The sequence below is a fragment of the Polyodon spathula genome, chromosome 19 (assembly GCF_017654505.1).
Source record: "Polyodon spathula isolate WHYD16114869_AA chromosome 19, ASM1765450v1, whole genome shotgun sequence".
Taxonomy (NCBI): Eukaryota; Metazoa; Chordata; class Actinopteri; order Acipenseriformes; family Polyodontidae; genus Polyodon; species Polyodon spathula.
The window spans coordinates 3757794-3776371 of NC_054552.1; the positions used below are offsets into that span (position 1 = coordinate 3757794).

General features: G+C 37.7%; 2 protein-coding genes across 5 annotated transcripts in view; one reads left to right on the forward strand and one right to left on the reverse strand.

Annotated features, from left to right (window-relative positions):
- The window catches only part of LOC121295130 (C-Jun-amino-terminal kinase-interacting protein 1-like), a 39000-nt gene extending 31240 nt beyond the window's left edge, over positions 1 to 7760 (forward strand). For all 4 annotated transcript variants that reach the window (XM_041219547.1, XM_041219550.1, XM_041219548.1 and 1 more), the window contains 9 exons: positions 686 to 1537; positions 2816 to 2891; positions 3145 to 3317; positions 3530 to 3639; positions 4021 to 4140; positions 4485 to 4538; positions 4896 to 4966; positions 5559 to 5657; positions 6061 to 7760. In XM_041219547.1, coding sequence (XP_041075481.1) covers positions 686 to 1537; positions 2816 to 2891; positions 3145 to 3317; positions 3530 to 3639; positions 4021 to 4140; positions 4485 to 4538; positions 4896 to 4966; positions 5559 to 5657; positions 6061 to 6133 — 1628 coding nt within the window. In that variant the 3' untranslated portion in view covers positions 6134 to 7760. The remainder of the gene's footprint in view (positions 1 to 685; positions 1538 to 2815; positions 2892 to 3144; positions 3318 to 3529; positions 3640 to 4020; positions 4141 to 4484; positions 4539 to 4895; positions 4967 to 5558; positions 5658 to 6060) is intronic.
- Positions 7761 to 9910: 2150 nt separating this feature from the next.
- The window catches only part of c19h11orf49 (chromosome 19 C11orf49 homolog), a 36935-nt gene continuing 28267 nt past the window's right edge, over positions 9911 to 18578 (reverse strand). The window contains exons 6-9 of the mRNA XM_041217855.1: positions 16721 to 16916; positions 15606 to 15715; positions 11219 to 11282; positions 9911 to 11039 (exon numbers count right to left, since the gene is read on the reverse strand). Coding sequence (XP_041073789.1) covers positions 10874 to 11039; positions 11219 to 11282; positions 15606 to 15715; positions 16721 to 16916 — 536 coding nt within the window. The 3' untranslated portion in view covers positions 9911 to 10873. The remainder of the gene's footprint in view (positions 11040 to 11218; positions 11283 to 15605; positions 15716 to 16720; positions 16917 to 18578) is intronic.

The following is an 18578-nucleotide window of genomic DNA, read 5'->3' on the forward strand; positions in this document are numbered from 1 at the left end:
CTGAATGATTGATTGATTATGGTAATTAACAAATGTCAAATCTGTACAATCCCCTATGATTTAAAAATATAAATAAGGTGTTTTATGTAAAGTGTCTGTAATGGGTTTATGACTTTTAAAACATAAAGCAGAATATGTACAAAACAATTGGTGTTTATTTTTTTTTTTTAATTTGCAATTGGCAATTATTTTGTCCCCAATTGGGTAAGCCAAATTATTTTTTATTTCAACCCCACCCAACAGTGCCACCCCCTTGGGAGGGACAAAGACGGAAAGCTGTGACCTGTGCTGGGCCGTCAGCCATCTACTTCTTTTCACTCGGCAGGTGCAGTGTCAGAGGACCACGCAGCTCTGGGCAGCTTACAGGCAGGCCCGCAGTTGCCCAGCCAGTCTACAGGGGTTGCTGGTGCTCAGTGAGCTGAGGACACCCTGGCCAACCTAAGTCCCCCTGGACGTGTGCATTGGCACTGGGAACACCCACCCACGGCAGTGGAATAGCCTATACTTGAACAGGCGACCTCCAGGCTGTAGTGCATGTCCCACACTCCATGTAGAGCACCTTTACTGGATGCGCCACTCGGAAGCACCTGGTGTTTTTAATTTCAATAGGCCACATTTTGTTTTCATCAACTTTTGCTTCAGCACGGTTTATATTCAGTAGTAATGCTTTCTTTCTTTGTGGCAGGAGAGCTGACACCGACCCATGAACACATCTGCCTAAGTGACGAGGATAAAGTCCAACACAGCACAACCCAGACCAAAGACAGAGGCACCTCTACAGACACCCCGTGCCGCCGCACCTCCTCCACCCAAAGCAGCGGGGGAACGCGGTCCAAACTGCACGACAAACCCACAGCCACAGGGGGACTGCAACTGCAACAGCACAGCAAGGGCCAGCCTGAGGGCCACAGGGACCGCATCCGCTACCACACCGATGTGCGGCTCGAAGCCACAGAGGAAATCTACTTGACCCCGGTGCAGAAAAACTCAGACTCTTTAGAGCATGACAAGCCTTTCCTGTCCCAGTCCAGTGAAAACCGAATGTCCATAAGCTCTGATATAGACACGACTCATTACCAGTCCCTGCCCAACCGGACAAACCCTTCCATTAGTGAGGAGGATGAGGTTTACACCACAACCTCAGCCTTAGACAAGATGAGTGCAGCTCGAAACACGGACCACGGGGGCAGTGCTTTTCAAACAGCCTCCGGCATCCCGCGGACTTCTGTTAGCTCTGAGGCTAGCGGCCTCTCGTACGATTCCGTCAAATACACCTTGGTGGTGGATGAGAACGTGCAGCTTGAGCTGGTCAGTTTGAAGCAGTGCTATTCCGGATACAGCGAGGACAGCGACTCAGCCACTGTCTATGACAACTGTGTCTCCTCGCCCTACGAGTCAGCCATTGGCGAAGACTATGAGGAGGACGCGATGAAGCGAGACTCTGTGTGCATCTCTGAGGACTCCACCCCAGAAACGGACATCCCCTTCTCACGGAAGTTCCTCAACGTGTTCATGCATGGCAGGTCCAGCTCCTCAAGTAAGTGAATGCGTAACCTGTATTAAAGTGTCTACATGTTAAAGTCTGGTCTTCATGCAGAGCTGCTAAATGTTGTTCTTATGCAAAGCTGTACACCACTTGTTTGAATCCCTATCTTTGCATAATCCCGGTAATATTGTTCCATGCAAAAATCCTGCAAAGGATTGCAATCATTGCAAAGAGAAAAGTTGTATTTATTGAAGTTGTAAATGGATGGCTGTTTGAGCAAGGTGGCATTTCCTGAGCAGCCCTGACCCCATGCCAGAGAGAAGGAGTGTCATGTCAGAGGAAGATTTGTCCCGGGTGCCGGGGTTAACTCTACTGCAGTTTGTGACAAGTGCCATGGGGATTTTATGTATTTCTTATCTGACATGTCTAACAGCATGTAGGCTGTTGTGGTAATGAGCTGTGTATCTGGTTTGTTTGATGAATGTGTCTGTGTGTGCAGTACGCTATAACCCATAATGTTTGCTGTACTCTAACCTGCATCTTTCAAGCAGTGAATGGGTGGCTGGATCCTTAATTCTTTGGCCATGCTCTTCTTGGTCTGGATTTGATCTAATTCTTAACAAAGGAAACATGCATGCTAAATATTTCTTCACAACAATGCCCTCCCCACACTGAAGGAACTTGACCCAGCCTGTTCCAACACAACAGTGCACCTTACAAAAGTGGTGCAGGACTGTTTCCGTGTCATTCCCGGACATGCTAATGCTCTGGTTTGAACTCTATCCTCTCCAGGATGTGTTGTGTGCCTGTAGATCACCATACCTATTACCACAGAATCCCTAAGAAGTGCATGTTCTGAAAGATCTTTTTGTTTTATAAGCATAATGTTCAAAGCCACCAGCAATGTGTTCAGTAAATCCGACAATGTCTTTATGTGAACAGGTGCCAGTCGGCAGTGTTCGGTTAGCTGCCAGCAGGACTGGCATACAGCACTGCTGATTTATTATAGTGTAAAAGCTGTTCTTTGGCAGGGAAATACTGTATGACATCTGTCAATGAGCCCATATAAAGTGATGCAGAAATATAAATATATCTTTGGATCTTTAAAAATATAAATGTAATTAATGCATGGGAAATGTGTATATATATATATATATATATATATATATATATATATATATATATATATATATATATATATATATATATGTGTGTGTGTGTGTGTGTGTGTGTGCGTGTGTGTGTGTGTGATACTGTGGATATTGTTTTTAACCTCTTAGAACCGCCAATGTTATTTATATTTTGAAAAAAAGACTTGTATGTGTTTAGGTGCTGAATCATTTGGATTGTTCTCCTGTGTAATTAATGGAAAGGAGAGGGAGCAGACTCATCGGGCAGTGTTCAGGTAGATCAAAGGAAATGCACTTATTATTGCCTGGAGAATTGCTTTTCATTGAAACTTTGTTCATCTAAGTACTGTACAGATGGGTATATTCTGTATGTTGTAATGGATGTGAAGATATATGGTGGCTGTAAATTATATAATTTAACACCTGATGCTATTTGAACATGTCCATTGTGCGTGCATGTGTGTGTCTGTCTCTCTCCCCTGTGCATACATATATATATATATAACTCGTAATGTGCTCACTGGTCAGGTTTGTCCCACGGCATGATGATGAGTTGGAGCTGGAAGTGGACGACCCTCTCCTGGTGGAGGTGCAGGCTGATGATTATTGGTATGAGGCCTACAACATGAGGACAGGGCTGAGGGGTGTCTTCCCTGCCTATTACGCCATCGAGGGCACTAAGGAGCCAGAGCGCTTTAAAGGTACCCCAGCCAGAGAATAGGGGTGGGGGGGGGGGCAGTTTTTCTGTTTGCTTATTTTCAAATCAAGGAACCTTTCATACTGTAAGAATTTGTAAAAGCGCTTCTTATCCCTCCCTGGCAAATTGTGAGGGAGTCTAATTGTTAGATATTGTCTATGCTTGCTGTTTAGGTTTTATAGGTTGGCTTAAGGGACTTTCTCTTTCTTTTAACAGAAACAGAGAAGAGTAGCGAATGGGTGGACAAATTCCGGGTAAAATTCCTTGGTTCAGTGCAAGTTCCGTATCACAAAGGGAATGACGTGCTCTGCGCGGCTATGCAAAAGGTAATCCCAATCCCAGGAGTGCAAGAAACAGGGAGTGAACCAGGCAGGCAGGCTTTTCGTGTAGCATTTATACCACTGTTATATGTTGTCTGTGTTTCAGTCAGTCATCACATAGTGATAGATATACCTCTGGGAAAAATATTTAAAGGTGTTTGAGTCTTGGTTGCAAATACAGCCCAAAACAAGATGAGCAGAAACATTGCTATATTGATATGATTTGGGTTAAGGTGCTTCAGCTCTGCATTATTCTAAGCAGCATGGTCATCCATTACCTACTGGTAGGTACTGTGCCTTATCTATAAGCAGTGTATTCTGTGCTGTGCATGTCATATACTTGCAGCTAAACAAAGACATTTTCTTTTCTTCACTGCTTCATTTCAGATTGCTACCAACAGGAGGGCGACTGTGCGATTGAACCCCACTTCCAGCTGTATTTTAGAGATTAATATGAAGGGAATTAAAATATTGGTGCAACCAGATGATTACAGTGAATATGAAAAGGTAGGTTACCCCTAAACTATCTGTCTATCAATCTGTCTATCTACTTTAAATGTAACTATCTATCTCTTATGTTTTTACGTGTGATTTTTAATGCACTTTACCTACTTCAATATTTATAAAGTATAGCAAACAAATACCCCAAAAGGAATGGTCTTTTAAAATCAGTAACAGCTGTACAATGTAACAGACAATCAGACTGCATATACCAATGCTCAGCGCTGCTGCTTTGATGTGATAAGTTGTTGTATAGCACACAACGACTTTCAAAGGTATTTATGCAATGACTGGTCTGCTAGGTGCTGTACATTTCTTATTTGCTATTTAATATTTCTGTCTTATCCTAGAAGTTTGCTTGTTCTGGGAGAAAGCTAGGAAGAATGTTTGCCTTAGAATCTGGGGTGAGTTGCAATGCCATTCAATATAAAGTCTGGTGAAATGAATGTAGTGGTCTCACCTCCCAGTGGACAGTCTAGTCTATCTCCTAAAATCAACACATAATTCAGCATGTAGAATTACTTGTGCACATCTTTCGGGTGAGATGTTGTAAGTGGCTCTGCACCTGATGCACGGTTCACACAACCTAGTCTCTCTCTTGGATAAAGGCGTCTGCTAAATAAACAACTAGTAATAACAATAATTAACGAGTGTTAAGCTCTGTGCCAGTGCCTTTTGCCCCTTCTCCTTTCATGAGCACTATATATAAAATGAAAAGGTAAAATGGTATTACTTATTTTCCTTTTTTCTTTTTTCAATAGGGTAACCAGTGTAGTCACTTCTTTCAGCTGAAGAATATCTCCTTCTGTGGATATCATCCGAAGAACCACAAGTGAGTGATGTGAGCCTACCTTGGTTGTATACTGTGCTACTGGCCTCCTAACCCAGAGTTCCACCATGCTTCCCCAAACCAACCCAGTCCTTGCTGCTCTGTGCCAGGCTATCGGTAGAAGCTAAGACCAACAGGAACTATCGTTTTCTGACAACACCAATGTGAAAAACAGCAACCAGATCTAGATCCTGGGAATGCTTGCATGAGTTTGAAGACACTTTGCATTGACCTTTATTACAAGGAATTGTTTCACATACCATATTTAGGTCTATGATCTACTTTTTTTTTTCACTTGGCTAAGATATTGAGAAACGTTTCTACAGATTGTATAAAACATTTGACGTAAGTGTACTGATGTACATAAATGCAGTGCTAGTTTTTAGTATCTACACATTTCTAGTTATGTTAACCCTATAATCTTTTTGGGGTCCCCGAGTGGTTCATCTGTTAGAAGCGCAGCCGCGTGGCGGGCAGTCATACAGCACAGCTCCCAGTCCTGGCTGTGTGAAGTAGGCCAGTCTTCACTGGGAACTCCAAAGGGAGTGCCTCTCCCCTGTGTATAAAAATGATAATCTTTGGGTTTTTTTTCTAGATACTTTGGATTTATAACCAAACATCCAGCCGATCACAGATTTGCCTGTCATGTTTTTGTCTCTGAAGACTCAACTAAACCGATAGCAAAGTCAGTAGGGTATGTATTGGTGAAGGAGTGACTACATTCTCTTCTGTTTCAGTGGTTCTGACCCATCGCAGGACATATTCCTGACATACAGTGTATCATCTCACAGATTACTGTACACCCTACCGAATTGCATCTAACTTTGCTTCATAAAGTCAAGTGAAACCTGCTGAATAATGTTAACATATTGAATTACACAGCGCTTTGTAGTTTTCCATATACTTAACGTTAAACTACCAAACATTGACATTTCAAAATCTAACATGTACTAAGTACTACTATTTTGACTTCCGGTAGACTTTTGCGATATATATATATATTTTTTTTAAATTATGTCTGAATTCTAAAATTCTAGGGTCATAGCTGTATGTTCCATTTAATCTTATTAAATATGTCTTCGTTTTATTTTCCACAGGAGAGCATTCCAGCAGTTCTACAAGGAATATGTGGAGTACACATGCCCAACAGAAGACATTTACTTGGAATAGACAGTCCTGCCTGGAAACTTTTACAATATTTATGTATCATAACATGTTGCATGACGGAGAAAAAAAAAAATTATATTTAACACATACAAAAATAAAGACATCTGTTTTTTCTTGAAGAAATGTTCTTAATAAAAATAAAAATAAAAATGCAGTAATTAGTAAATGATTATTCCCATATCAGATATGTAACTGTTCCTTTTAAAGAGTACAGAATGCTTTAGATGCCAAAGCAGAACATTTGATACAAATCAGACTGACCTACTGTAATTCTTTCCATAGATTTATAATAATAGAAAATACATTTAAAGGCAGTACAGACTTCTATTTTTTAGTTTACCTTAATAAATGGGCTATCACCCGTTTTTCTGGATGCATTAAGGTTGCAAACAGTTTTGTTTGTGAAATTTAAAATATTCACTGGATAGATTTTAGGAAAATTTTCAAAAAAATGACAGATGTCTGCCCATGATGTAACAGCCTGTTTTTATTGAACGTTTTGGTGAAAGAAAATAACATTGTAATTGTGTCACCCGGAGCATGGTACAGAGTGAAGGGACCAGAAAGAGCGTCAGATTGCACTTCAGTTTCAAAATAAATACAAAGAGAATTGAAAGAAAGAAAGTCTGTTCACTTATTTTCCTTTTGAACGATATAGGTCTGGATTGACACAAACTATTTTATGACCCTCTTTATTTCAGTTGGTGGCATTTAATTAAATTTCGGGAGGGGGGAGGGGGAGATTATATATTTGAATTCAATCAAGGGCTTAACAGTTTTGCATATTCAGGGCCTGTCTTTCTGTTTCAGAAGTTAGATTGAATAACTCCTTGGGAAAAGGTAAATAGCACAGGCTATAAGTGAATCCATCCCTTAGTCATGTTAACGTAGGAAGGGGAAGTCCCTTCTATGTCCACCCTGCTCAGCTGTTTAATCAACTGACTGCGCTCTTCATATACATTTCAAGGATTACAAGTAAAGGCTATAATTGGCATTTGTTTATAGTATCATGCAAGTGGTTTCTGTAGACATTCAAACAAGCCTGAGTAGATCAGTTAACAGGAGTAGGGATTGTTTGAAACGTACCTTAAAACTCTGGATCTGTACCACGTTCTGTACCATAGTCAGGTATTAAATAAAAATCCCTGTTTCGGCCCTGCCATCGCTTTAACATGTGAAATAAGCACAAGGTGATTTCAACGCAGTGACCCCTGTCAATGCTCCTTGCATTTGATGAAACAGGTTGAGGTTCTGCAGATGTTTAAATCCTTTCTGTCTGCTGTGCTTCCGGTGTATCCCTGCAGCTCCTCAGTAAATCTGTTCTACGATTACTACATGGGTCAACAGTGAGCCACAAAGCATGTGTGTGCCAATAGAAGCTTTTCAGATGTAATTTTATCAACTCAACTAGACTTTCAAACCAATCATAGAAATGATCTGTACCCATTGTTAGCAGTATGTTTTACTCTTTTATAACACAGCCTTGATTAAAGTGGAGTTAAATGTGATTTTTCGGGAGGATTATAAAGATGACCTTGTACAAAAATGAAAGAGTGTAAAGTATTTTTTTTTAATGCATTATGTTTACTTTTAAAACTACAGAACGAGTGAAGATACCAGATACAAATAGCACATGTTACGAGCATTTCTATACGGTTATATATATATATATTATATTATAATATATATATATATATATATATATAATTATTACAATTACAATGTTACATGACTAACTATGATATCACACTATAACTTTTTTTTTTTTTTTTTAGTTTTTGAAGTGTGCAATTTTGCTTTCTTTAAAAATTTCGAAAGCAGCAATTATTTTGTACTGTCTTGATTTCAGTGAAACAGTTTTTGTGAGCTTAGCTGTTTGAAGCAAGCCCAGTGTGTGTGTGTGTGGGGGGGGGGGTCAGGTAGGTTGAAACGAATCACACGGTCAAACAGGTGTTAAGGGGAGTCAAATTGAGCAATTAAGAATGCTGAAGAAAAATGAACAAAAGATAAGTTAACATGTCAAAACTAGAAAACAAAAGGAAACATTTTTGGGACCTTTGAAAGGTTTAGTTTATGAAAAGGGTGGTTTCTGGAACCAGATATCCATATTGAACTTTACCAATCTGCATGTACAGTTTGTTATTCTGCAGCATGTCCTTGTCTGCATGAGTCTGTGACATGTCCAATAATCACGTATCTTTCTTGCCCTCTGGTGGTCAAACTACACATGGCACCTGCATGAAAATACTGCTGTTTTGTTGGGAATCCAGCACATTTCTGAAATTCTAAAACATGCTGTTGCCACGCACCATAGAATCAGAAGTCTGTCCTAGAACATTTTTGTATAAACAGATGATGAACAAGATTTAAAACATTAAATTAACTTTAATCCCAGTACGACCAACCAGATCAAAGTCTTCAATTTTTGTCAGTTTATTTATAATCATTTTGAATATAGGAACACTGTCAACATAATAACAGAAATGTGTAGTACTGTTATTTAAAAAAATAAATATACCCTGGCAGTATAATAGTCTTGACTCTTCATCTAAAGATGTCGTTGTAATAGTCGTCAAAGTCTGATTCGTCCCTTTTGCTCAGGCCAGCATTTTGGAGATTCAGATTTTTCTTGTGTGTTACTGGTGTGTTTAGTCTGGGTGGTATGGGTGTTACACCATAATCTAAAATACATTTGAAAAAAATAAATAAATACAATTGCTATTGTAACATCACATTATAAAAATAGCTATGTTATTTTGTAACATAGATGTAAATATATTAATATACACGTTTTAAATATAAAATACGATTACAATGATTATCAATTTGAAAAAAAAGACTGACTGCTTAGTTATTGCTTGTTCTTGTTTAGTTTGCCTTCTGCTGACTCCTTTATGACTGATAAAATAGGACATTAATTGTACACAGGTCTACAGTACTTCATGTGTGTTTTTCAATGCCATCTATTAAAAGGTAATTAACATAATTTCTTTACCATCAAACAGTGCAATATGCTTCTTAGGAAGTTGAATGGTTACTAAGGTTTCTACTGTGACATCCCTTGATATTCTTGAAGAAAAACAACAAGATTGGAATGGTAAAACAGGTGAATTTTCAATAGCCAGAGCAACTCAAATAATCTAAACGATTATTACCCTATTACCTTTTCAGAGGAAGTGTATGTGTGCTTCCAATCAGGATGGAGATCAACAGACTTGATAGTAGGAACATCTTCATATTAAATATTAAAGTTTTAAAAGTTTTACCAAATAATCTGCTGGACAATCTCACTGGTTGTGCAGATATCACTGATACAGAATGTGGATGATTCTAAGTAAAGCTCTGCTGTTCTGCACGATCAATGCTGTCACAATGATGTCTATGAAGTCATAATTTGTGTAGAGCTTTCCTAGATAAAGGTATGTATGTACTGTAATTCAGAATGTCTACCATTTATTTTCCTGCACTACTCACTTTTCACCACTGTGTGGCAGCAAATCATATTTTTTTGTTATGTTTATGAATATTGGTCTATACAAGCTATGAAGTCCGTTGTTATATACCCTGGATGCACACAATCCTGATGCTGCAATTGCAAATGATTAGTCACAATGACTTGCATAGAATGATTAACCTTATGCTTAGAATACTTCCATACTCTGCTATAGCTGCGCAGCCTTTTAAAACATGATCTTAGTAAAATGATTGAACTACCTTGGGCATTTTTTTTCTTTTTTAAAGGAAAATAAAAAGTCAAAACACAGCAAGTGTTAAGAGTTGTAGTTTTATTTTCTTAATCTTTGATTAAGTACTTTTAGATTATTTAACATCTGCCAGTCTCGAAACATGTTGCATATTCAGTACTTAAAATTGAGATACAGATGTTGTGTCCCTCAACCCTTCATAATTAAAAGCAATACAAGCAAAGTTTATCATTTTGAGGAACCATAAAAATAGTTATTGAACATCAAGACAATTGTAATGAATTATAATTGTTCTTTAAGTGAATTAGTTTAAACAGTTAAAATAATTTAAAAGGTGAATTTCATTTGTAATACTTCATGCTGGTCACGAGAGGTGCATTAAAAAAAAAAAAAATCAGTCTAAAATAGGTCTGAAACTAATGAAAACAGGTTAACCACATAGACGCACACGACACTGTGGCATTGTGTCACGTCTGCTCTAGATTACAGACATGAATGGGATGTGATGCTCTTGTAAAGCACGACCATGTATAAATATTGGGAAAACAGCAACAGAAAAGTCTCAGGGTAATAATGTATGTATGTAAGAACACAGTTTTTGCTGTCTTCATACATGCATTCTTACCCTGAGATGCATGCTTCTTACTCTATACTGGCAGAAAAAAAGCAGCTGGAAAAAATCTTTTAAATCTTAGCCCATGTTATTTCTCATTTTTGTTTTTACAAGTCTCTAAAAGATCTAAGCTAAAATGTAATCTTTATTCCTTAACATGCAAGTATAAAAGTATCCTACGCCTCCTCTCCAGGATCAGATCATATCCTCTTGTTATCTTAACTCTGTCTCTGACAGAATGCACATAGCATGCTGACTATGTTGGTGTTGAATTGCTTGACACTTACACAAGTTTCATGATCAAAGGCTACCAAATACTGACGTTCACTTGTCCTGTGTCCAGACGTGAAAGGCTGTGGGTTGGTCCACCAGCTCACCGAGCATGCATATCTGAAAGGTGCCCTTTGCTGATGGAGGTGCAAGCTTCTAGTTCTCTGAAGAGTCTGTCTCTTCGTTGGAGCCGTCACTTTCAATGTCGATTCTCCTGCGGTGATGGAGAGATTTCCGCGGAGAGGCTTTTCGGACCGGCTCCTTGTGTCCCACTGTACTGCTGCTGCTGTTGGAGGTAGGGCTCACCGAAATCTGTGCAATTCTTAAAAATGAGAAATCAGGTTCTAAACTGCCGTGTGTAACAAACAGCTCAGATGCCCTGTCAAACATTGACATGAATATCACTACAACAGGGTAGCACATTCTTATTCACAGCAGACGATTTTAAACAGGAAGGTTTTTAAAGCCTCGTTAAATTTGTGAAACATTTATAATACTTACAGTTTCTCCAGCTCTCTGTCCATTTCAGGATCTATGAGCAGGTCTGCCTTGCTTGGCAGGGAACCTGGACAGAAGAGAAAAGTGAGAAACTTCTTGTTTTTCTGTTTATAGTTAAAACTATTGGTTGTTTCCATAACCCTTGTATCAACCCTGGATATTAAAGCATTCAGAGTTCTATAAGGATCACAGGGACCCCATTTCCCCGACACTACATGTTGATTTCCTGCTGGAAACTCCAAACAAACCACAGGAAAATCACTTTGAAAAATATGACTTCATTCTTTTGTTGGTCATGTTTTTTATGATTAATGCCCAATAACATGCCAGGATCTTTTCCAATCCAAATCAAGAACAAAGACCTGCTGTTAGGGTGTAACAACATGCAGCTTTTTAATGGAAACTTATTATGATCCTGGCCAGGGAGACTGTAACTGTTTTATTCTGCTTTGCTGTGATGAGAAAGCCTTTTACAACTTTCAAAAAAATAACTCACCTGAAGACTTAACAGTAGCGTCATTCATTTTTACTGTTAATTGAATCATATTTGTTTATGGGAAAAATAATGTGACATGATTTTGCAATAATAACTAAAAATACCAGCCATACGTATTCTTCATTATGTTCTCAGTAGTATAGTATAAATAGGCTACTATTTTTTATTTATTTTTTTGCCAAATCGACGATTAATATCGAAGTTTATTTTTGAAAGCATTTACCGTTTTTTCGAGCATTAGTGAAATTGACCTTTATGCTTAAAAAAAACCAAAACCGACTTTTTCTGCCATTGAGAAACGTCTCATTTAGAGAAACCCCTTTATCATATTCAACATGCAACAAAACCATGGTTACCAACATTCTAATTGAAATAACGCTTGGTCACAGCTGAGCTATACCTTGTAAAGCTAAAGTTCCTACACAAATTAAAACAACTGTCAAATAAACTGTAGAAAATGCACCATATAAAGTGTATTACATAGACTTTTTTAATAGCATACATTTACAAGTAAAAATAACATGCACAGTACAAAACAATAGATAGTGGAACAGAACTAACTTACACTTATTATTCTGAGCTCCGCCCCTCTCCTGCTTCAGCACAGCTGGACTCGCTAGAGGCAAGGCAGACTGGCCTGCATCATCCTGCCACGGAGACTTCAGCCCTCGATCAGGGTATTGTGCACAGAGCTCATTAAGTGTTTTCCTCTGCGCCCCATTTTCAAACTAATAACTGTCACCGTATATACCTATAATAGCAACAGCTTACCCATACCTTAACCCGCTAATTTCAAAGTAGGCGATTTGAATGACAGGTGAAAGTGCACAGTAGGTCTTGATGACTGACAGTCTGCTTCAGCCAATGAGATCTGTCAGAACAGGATGAAACGACTGACAGTGAAACTACACTAGGCTATTAAGGGACCACTGAGTTGACTGACAGAGACCCTTAGCCACTCAGAGCAGAGTGGAGGCAGGACAGACAGCAAATACAAAAACTACACAGACTAGAGATGATTTCAAAATTATTATTTTTAGTAAGGTAAAAAAAAAAAAATATCCTGTGGTTTTACCGACGTTTAGCAAGCCTAAATATAAATAATTAAGGTTCATTTTGAATTCAGCTAAAGGTCATCAGCTATGAAAGATACCCTAATATAAAGATTAAGTATTTGCAAAATAATGTGTCATTATGAATTATATTGCATGTTTCATAGCTGTTATTTATTAATGCAAATTTTCTTTGAAACCAGATTAATTACGACTAATAACAAATTACAAATGTTTCCTTTTTATTCTTTATCACACACTGGGAAAGGTTGCTGCACAGTTATTTGACCCCAACATCACAAAAGCCCCATCTAAGTACCTGGCCTCTTTAAATGTCAATGTAAGAACAACATGCCACAAATGTACGGCCTCAAGTTTCAGAGAGAAAAAACTTTCTTTCAGCAAGCCCTTAAGTTTGCAACAGATTACTACTTTGTAAATCTGTCAGATAAGAACTAAATCAATATATGTTACAGCTCAGGAAAGTGACAGATTCTAAAAATAGAAATGGGACTACAAGGGCTTTAATTTAAAACATAAGAAATTGATATGCCGTGTTTAAGCAAGTATTTTACAGCTGCCTTGAACTTAGTAAAGTTCCTGCATAGGTCAAGGTTAGAAGATTGTTATCTTTATCACATCCATCAGGATATTATAGTGCATTTCTCTATTAAACATATCTGGCTGCAGCTACTGGAAAAAACATTTCCGATTGTAACTTACCAATTCTGTTTCGACTGAATACATTTCTTTGCTATTTAAATGTAGGAAGTACTTATCTTTTGAACATTTCGATGTTTTTTTTTCTAGGTGGCACAGCTGTTTCATAGGCCTGTTAACAGAGTTCATCTCATAAAACAAGTTTTAAACTTGAATGCTATTTTCAAATCTTCAGCAAGTTATGATGTATGCATTCATAAACTAACAAATCTAATAAAAAATTATTATATGATGTTTCAACTTCCGTAAACCAATTCTTCTTGACCAAGTCTTATGAATCCAATAGGATGATGGTAATAACTAGCATATTTCTACTGGTTATTTTAAAAAGGTCTTCTACATCACGCTCCTGTTATCCACAATTACAAGCACATTTAGATGTTCCTAGTAAACTACCTTTTGAGAACTTTAAAACACTAATACCTTTCACCTGCCTTTTTAGCTTTGCTTGCAGGTAAGTGAGTAAAAAGGACCTGTCTAAATTTTACACAGAATTAAATCTCATTAATCCCCCTTTTCCATGATGCATGTAAATCAATGAAGACTGTTATCAAAAGCCATTCACCTACAATATTTGAGAAATACCACATGAATGTAGCCAGATTGATGTTGGTTGTACTAACAAACAATACAACTTATTTTCTAACAAATTAAGCTATTGGATTTCCTTCTCAAGAACTTCTGTGTGTGTTATTTGGCACACTGCAAATACCTAGTGAAACAAAAACTATACTGTGTATTTAAACTTCTTTTGAAGTCTTTATAGGATAACAAACTATACAAAAAGAAAATGGGTTCTTACTATTATACTGTCTACTACAAAATTCACAACCAAATTTATAAATAAAAAAATAATATAAATCAGGAATTAAATTATATTATTATACCATTGCAGCAGTTTAGAAGACAGAACCATAAAGTTCAAGAGGTCAGAGAGGGACTTAATTGTGAATTAGTGCTGTGTAAACAGTGAGATACTTCACACTTGGCAAGACAGGACACCTGTGGTAGCTAACTCAGTGTCTTTACATACTAAAATGCCTATTTGGTCTCAAACACCATGCAGGGTTCCCAGCAGGGCTGAGCGAAACATGCTGATCTGAAGGTCACTTCTTTCAGTGATGGCAGGAAAGACTGCTTCCTAGTGCATCCCCACGTGTGTCTGTGTGGGAACAGGACAGTGGGATCTGTGGCGGCGTGAGAAACCATAACGTGACATGCAAAACATGCTTGTCTACTGGGAGCAGGAATTAACAGGCATTAGCTGTGGTGTGTAAAGTGGCAATTACCCCAGTTCAGTCTCTCCCAGCTGGAGTTGGCAATGGTGTATGAGAAGTCCAAGAGTTGGCACATTTTGAAGCACTAACCACATGAACACATTCACAAACGGTTTTGTCAAAAGATTTGTGTTTTCCCTAGTCATTGACAAACTTGAGTGTTAGTGGTCACTTAAGGGTGTTTTTTCAATATCAGCAACAATTAACTTGGCACACTAAAGTGAACACTCAGATGTTGTTTCTGAATAGTCATAAGCATTTTTTCTTGCCTTTTTTTTTTTTTTTTTTTTTTACATACTTCCACATCTCTCCCTTTAAAATATTTCTAAAATTTTGTAAAACACAAACATTTCGCTAGCAAGAAATGTTTGCTAATGTCACGATAATAAAAAATCTGCAAAATTAATGTGCCGTGAAATATATTATTCATACATGTGCCGTACATTAAAAGAAAAAGAAGCGCAATCATTTAATGCAGCAAAAATTGACCTTGAAGGCCATTAGCGAAATTAAGTTGCCACAAAAAAATCCTGTTTTACAGTACCATGATCATATCTAAACGTGTACAGGTTTGCAACACCAAGTACAGTTATTATTAAAAATTATAATGATCAGAACTTGAGAAAAAATAAAAAATAAAAAACAACAACTTGCCAATTGATAGTTGTTAAATGGAGGAGCTGTCTTTTAAGACAGAACAAACGGGGTTTACAGATTTAACTAAATACATCGTCAAGAGCTCATCACACCCACTGCAGCCTGTTTGGTGTATTACAACCTATAAACACATTAGTAAATAAATAAAAGGATAAAATGTATTGCATTTCTAGTTAAAGCTTACTTACCAATTTCACTGTTGATCCCCTCGTGCTTTGCAAGTGCCATCAAGAATCCGTAGAAGGATACACGCTGTACTTGGCACAGAATCTCTTTAATGGATGACAGTGGGGGGTGACTGTGGAAATACAACTCAGAATTAAAAGAAGCAATTAGAAGAAATTTGTTTGTTTACCATATATTTCAACTTTAGAATCGTGACATATGCAAAATCTTCACATCCCTCATATTTAAGCTTTTATCTTTTTTTTTTTTTTTAATCGCTATAATTTTTCACTAAAGGGGTATTTTCACTTTTGCTTAAGGTTGCACCAGTTTAATCTTCAACGAGGATAAGCCTGATTGAGCTTGGACATGTTTAAAAAGATTATACTGCTCTACTTTGAAGTCTCAATACCTGTGTTAAGGACCATTCTTTATCTAATCTCTGCACCTATCATTTCACTTATGGGAAATGACAGAAACGTGAAAACAAAAATATTGTAATAGATCATCTCGTAAATTCCAGGTTGAAGGCAATACAAAAGATTTTTTTGTACAGCAGGGCTACATCTGCTTCGTAAGTGAACAAAAGACAAACCCTTGGCAGTTCAAGGATTAATGAATGCAGTCCATTCACGGTGTACAGTTTTATGGGCTGGGAAGTTTAGAATAACTTTTATAGAGATGCCTTAGGGAAAGTAAACAAAAGCTACTATTACAGTTAGAACACACCTATAAAGTCACCATAGACTTCAAAAGAATCTGCATTGTTTTCATACATGTGGTCTGTTTCAAGTACTCCTGTCGTGAACAGGTATGAGGAGTGCTATAAAAAGGCACAGGTGTGTGTGCCTAACTTCACTCACAACAATTGTGTCCTCTTCTAGCAATTTCGAACATATTTATTCAATTAAAACTCAGAAGTTTCCCACAAACACATTTTCAAAACTCCAGTTAAAATTACAGCAAACATTTTCTATATTGTACCTTAACAAAATTCATATAAAACACAAATCTCTAAGGAGTTAGGAGATTACCAAAACACAGAGACATTAACCTTGTGTAAAAAAACAACAGAGCAGTGGTTAAACTTGTTTAAAAAAAAAAAGGCAAGATCCATTTAATTTGCATATTAAATTACCTGTATTTGTATCTCTCACACAGTGCTTCAATGCAACCACAGAACAGAGGAGAGTCCACCCCCTCCTGAGCCTCAGTATCACTGTTGGTCGGACGGGCGTCCTGTTCTACTGAGAACGAAGTCGGGACTATCACAGTGTTGGGGCTTTTTCCAGAAAGCAGGTCCTGATAAATCACAGCAATGCTTTCCAAAAACTCTGGAAGAAAACAAACCGTTGATGTTCACAGAAAAAAACAAGAAAAAATTATAATAATAATTTTATTATATAATATATATATATTTTTTTTAGGCCTACATAACTAAAGGTGGCCTTCTTCCTGCAAAGTAAATTGACACAGAATGTTGCAGATACCATTTCTGTTTTGGTAAGGTTCAAGACAAATGTTGTTTAGAATCTGCATTTGGCTTGGAATCTAATGCCTCGTTTCCACTAGCCACGTTTAGGTAGCTGAGGTGTACCTAAAAATGTCTGCCTGCATTTTCACTACATTTTCTCAGGTACAGCTAACCTAGGAAGTATTCGCGCAACACCAGAGGTCAAATGGCTTTCTGTGACGCACAGGATGCTGGGATTCTGTGTCTGTGTTTTCATTTTCATTGTCCACACTGTAATTGACAGCCGCCATTGTTGTAGTAAAATCCAAAAACATACTGACGTTGTGTAACATGGTAGATAATGATACTTCCGCCTGGACCAGCTGGGACTCGCCAGGTATGAGATACGAAACTGCACCTTCTCAGAGCGGACTGGGACACGCCGAGGTGCACCTCAGTGTAAGAGGAAACGAGGCATAAGTAAATATACAGGCACACAAGTGGCACACTCCAGTGTTGGCCGAGACAAACACAAACCAAAGAGAAACCATTAGATGGCAAAGTGGAACTGTAAATGTGAAGGACTCGTAGCAATGATTTTCTTGGTTGCAAATTAGCACAGATATGCAAGAAAAAAAAGTCAGTATACGAAGCACTGTAATCAGAGACAGAGGGCAACTAAGGCTCTATGAAAATACTTCCCAAAGACACATCATAGCTATTTACTTTGTTAGACGACATCAAGTAATGAAGTTAGGTAAATTAGGTTAAATTAAAAATAATAATCTAATTAAAAATTGAGGAAGCTAACATTGTTACCTACGCACTGTGATTTTATTTTAACTGTACTGACGTTTATAAACCCTTGCTCCTCTGACGCTGATGAGTTTATGATAGCCAGGCCACTTTGGCTCCTCTATATGTGTCCTCAGTAAACATAAATCCTGTGGGGGTTGTTAATAATTACACTATAAAACCAACAGCAGTCAATCAAGTTGATTAGATGTGGTAGCTTAAGAATACGTACAACGAAGAATAAATAAACAGAAACCCATGTCCTGCAGACATCTCACTGAAGTGCAGGACACAGACCTAACATGATGATGCATGTGGCTTTATGAACACGTCTGTATTTACTTTATTAGTCTATTTTTTAACCAGTTGGTTTATTGACACAGCCAGCTGGTTTATTACAAATGGAATTGCTCAGTTTCATCTTCAGAAGCACGTATGATGATGTCATCTCTAATGTAACTGTTTACTGTAAAAGAAGAGTCCTGGGTTCGATAGCCAGTTACATTTTGCTTTTTTTTTTATTGCTGAAAGACAAATAATGCCAACTGTTTCAATTAATATTAATATTCTGTTTTCCACATGGGTATGATTGACTGTACGTACATACAGCATCATAGCACCAACAGTATTCAACTTAAAAGGCTCCCTTATGACACAGACAAGCTCATTAAAATTACAAGTGAGCCTTCAAGATCACTGAATATGACCAAAGACTGTACAACAACCATGGGTTCCACTAATTGGCCCT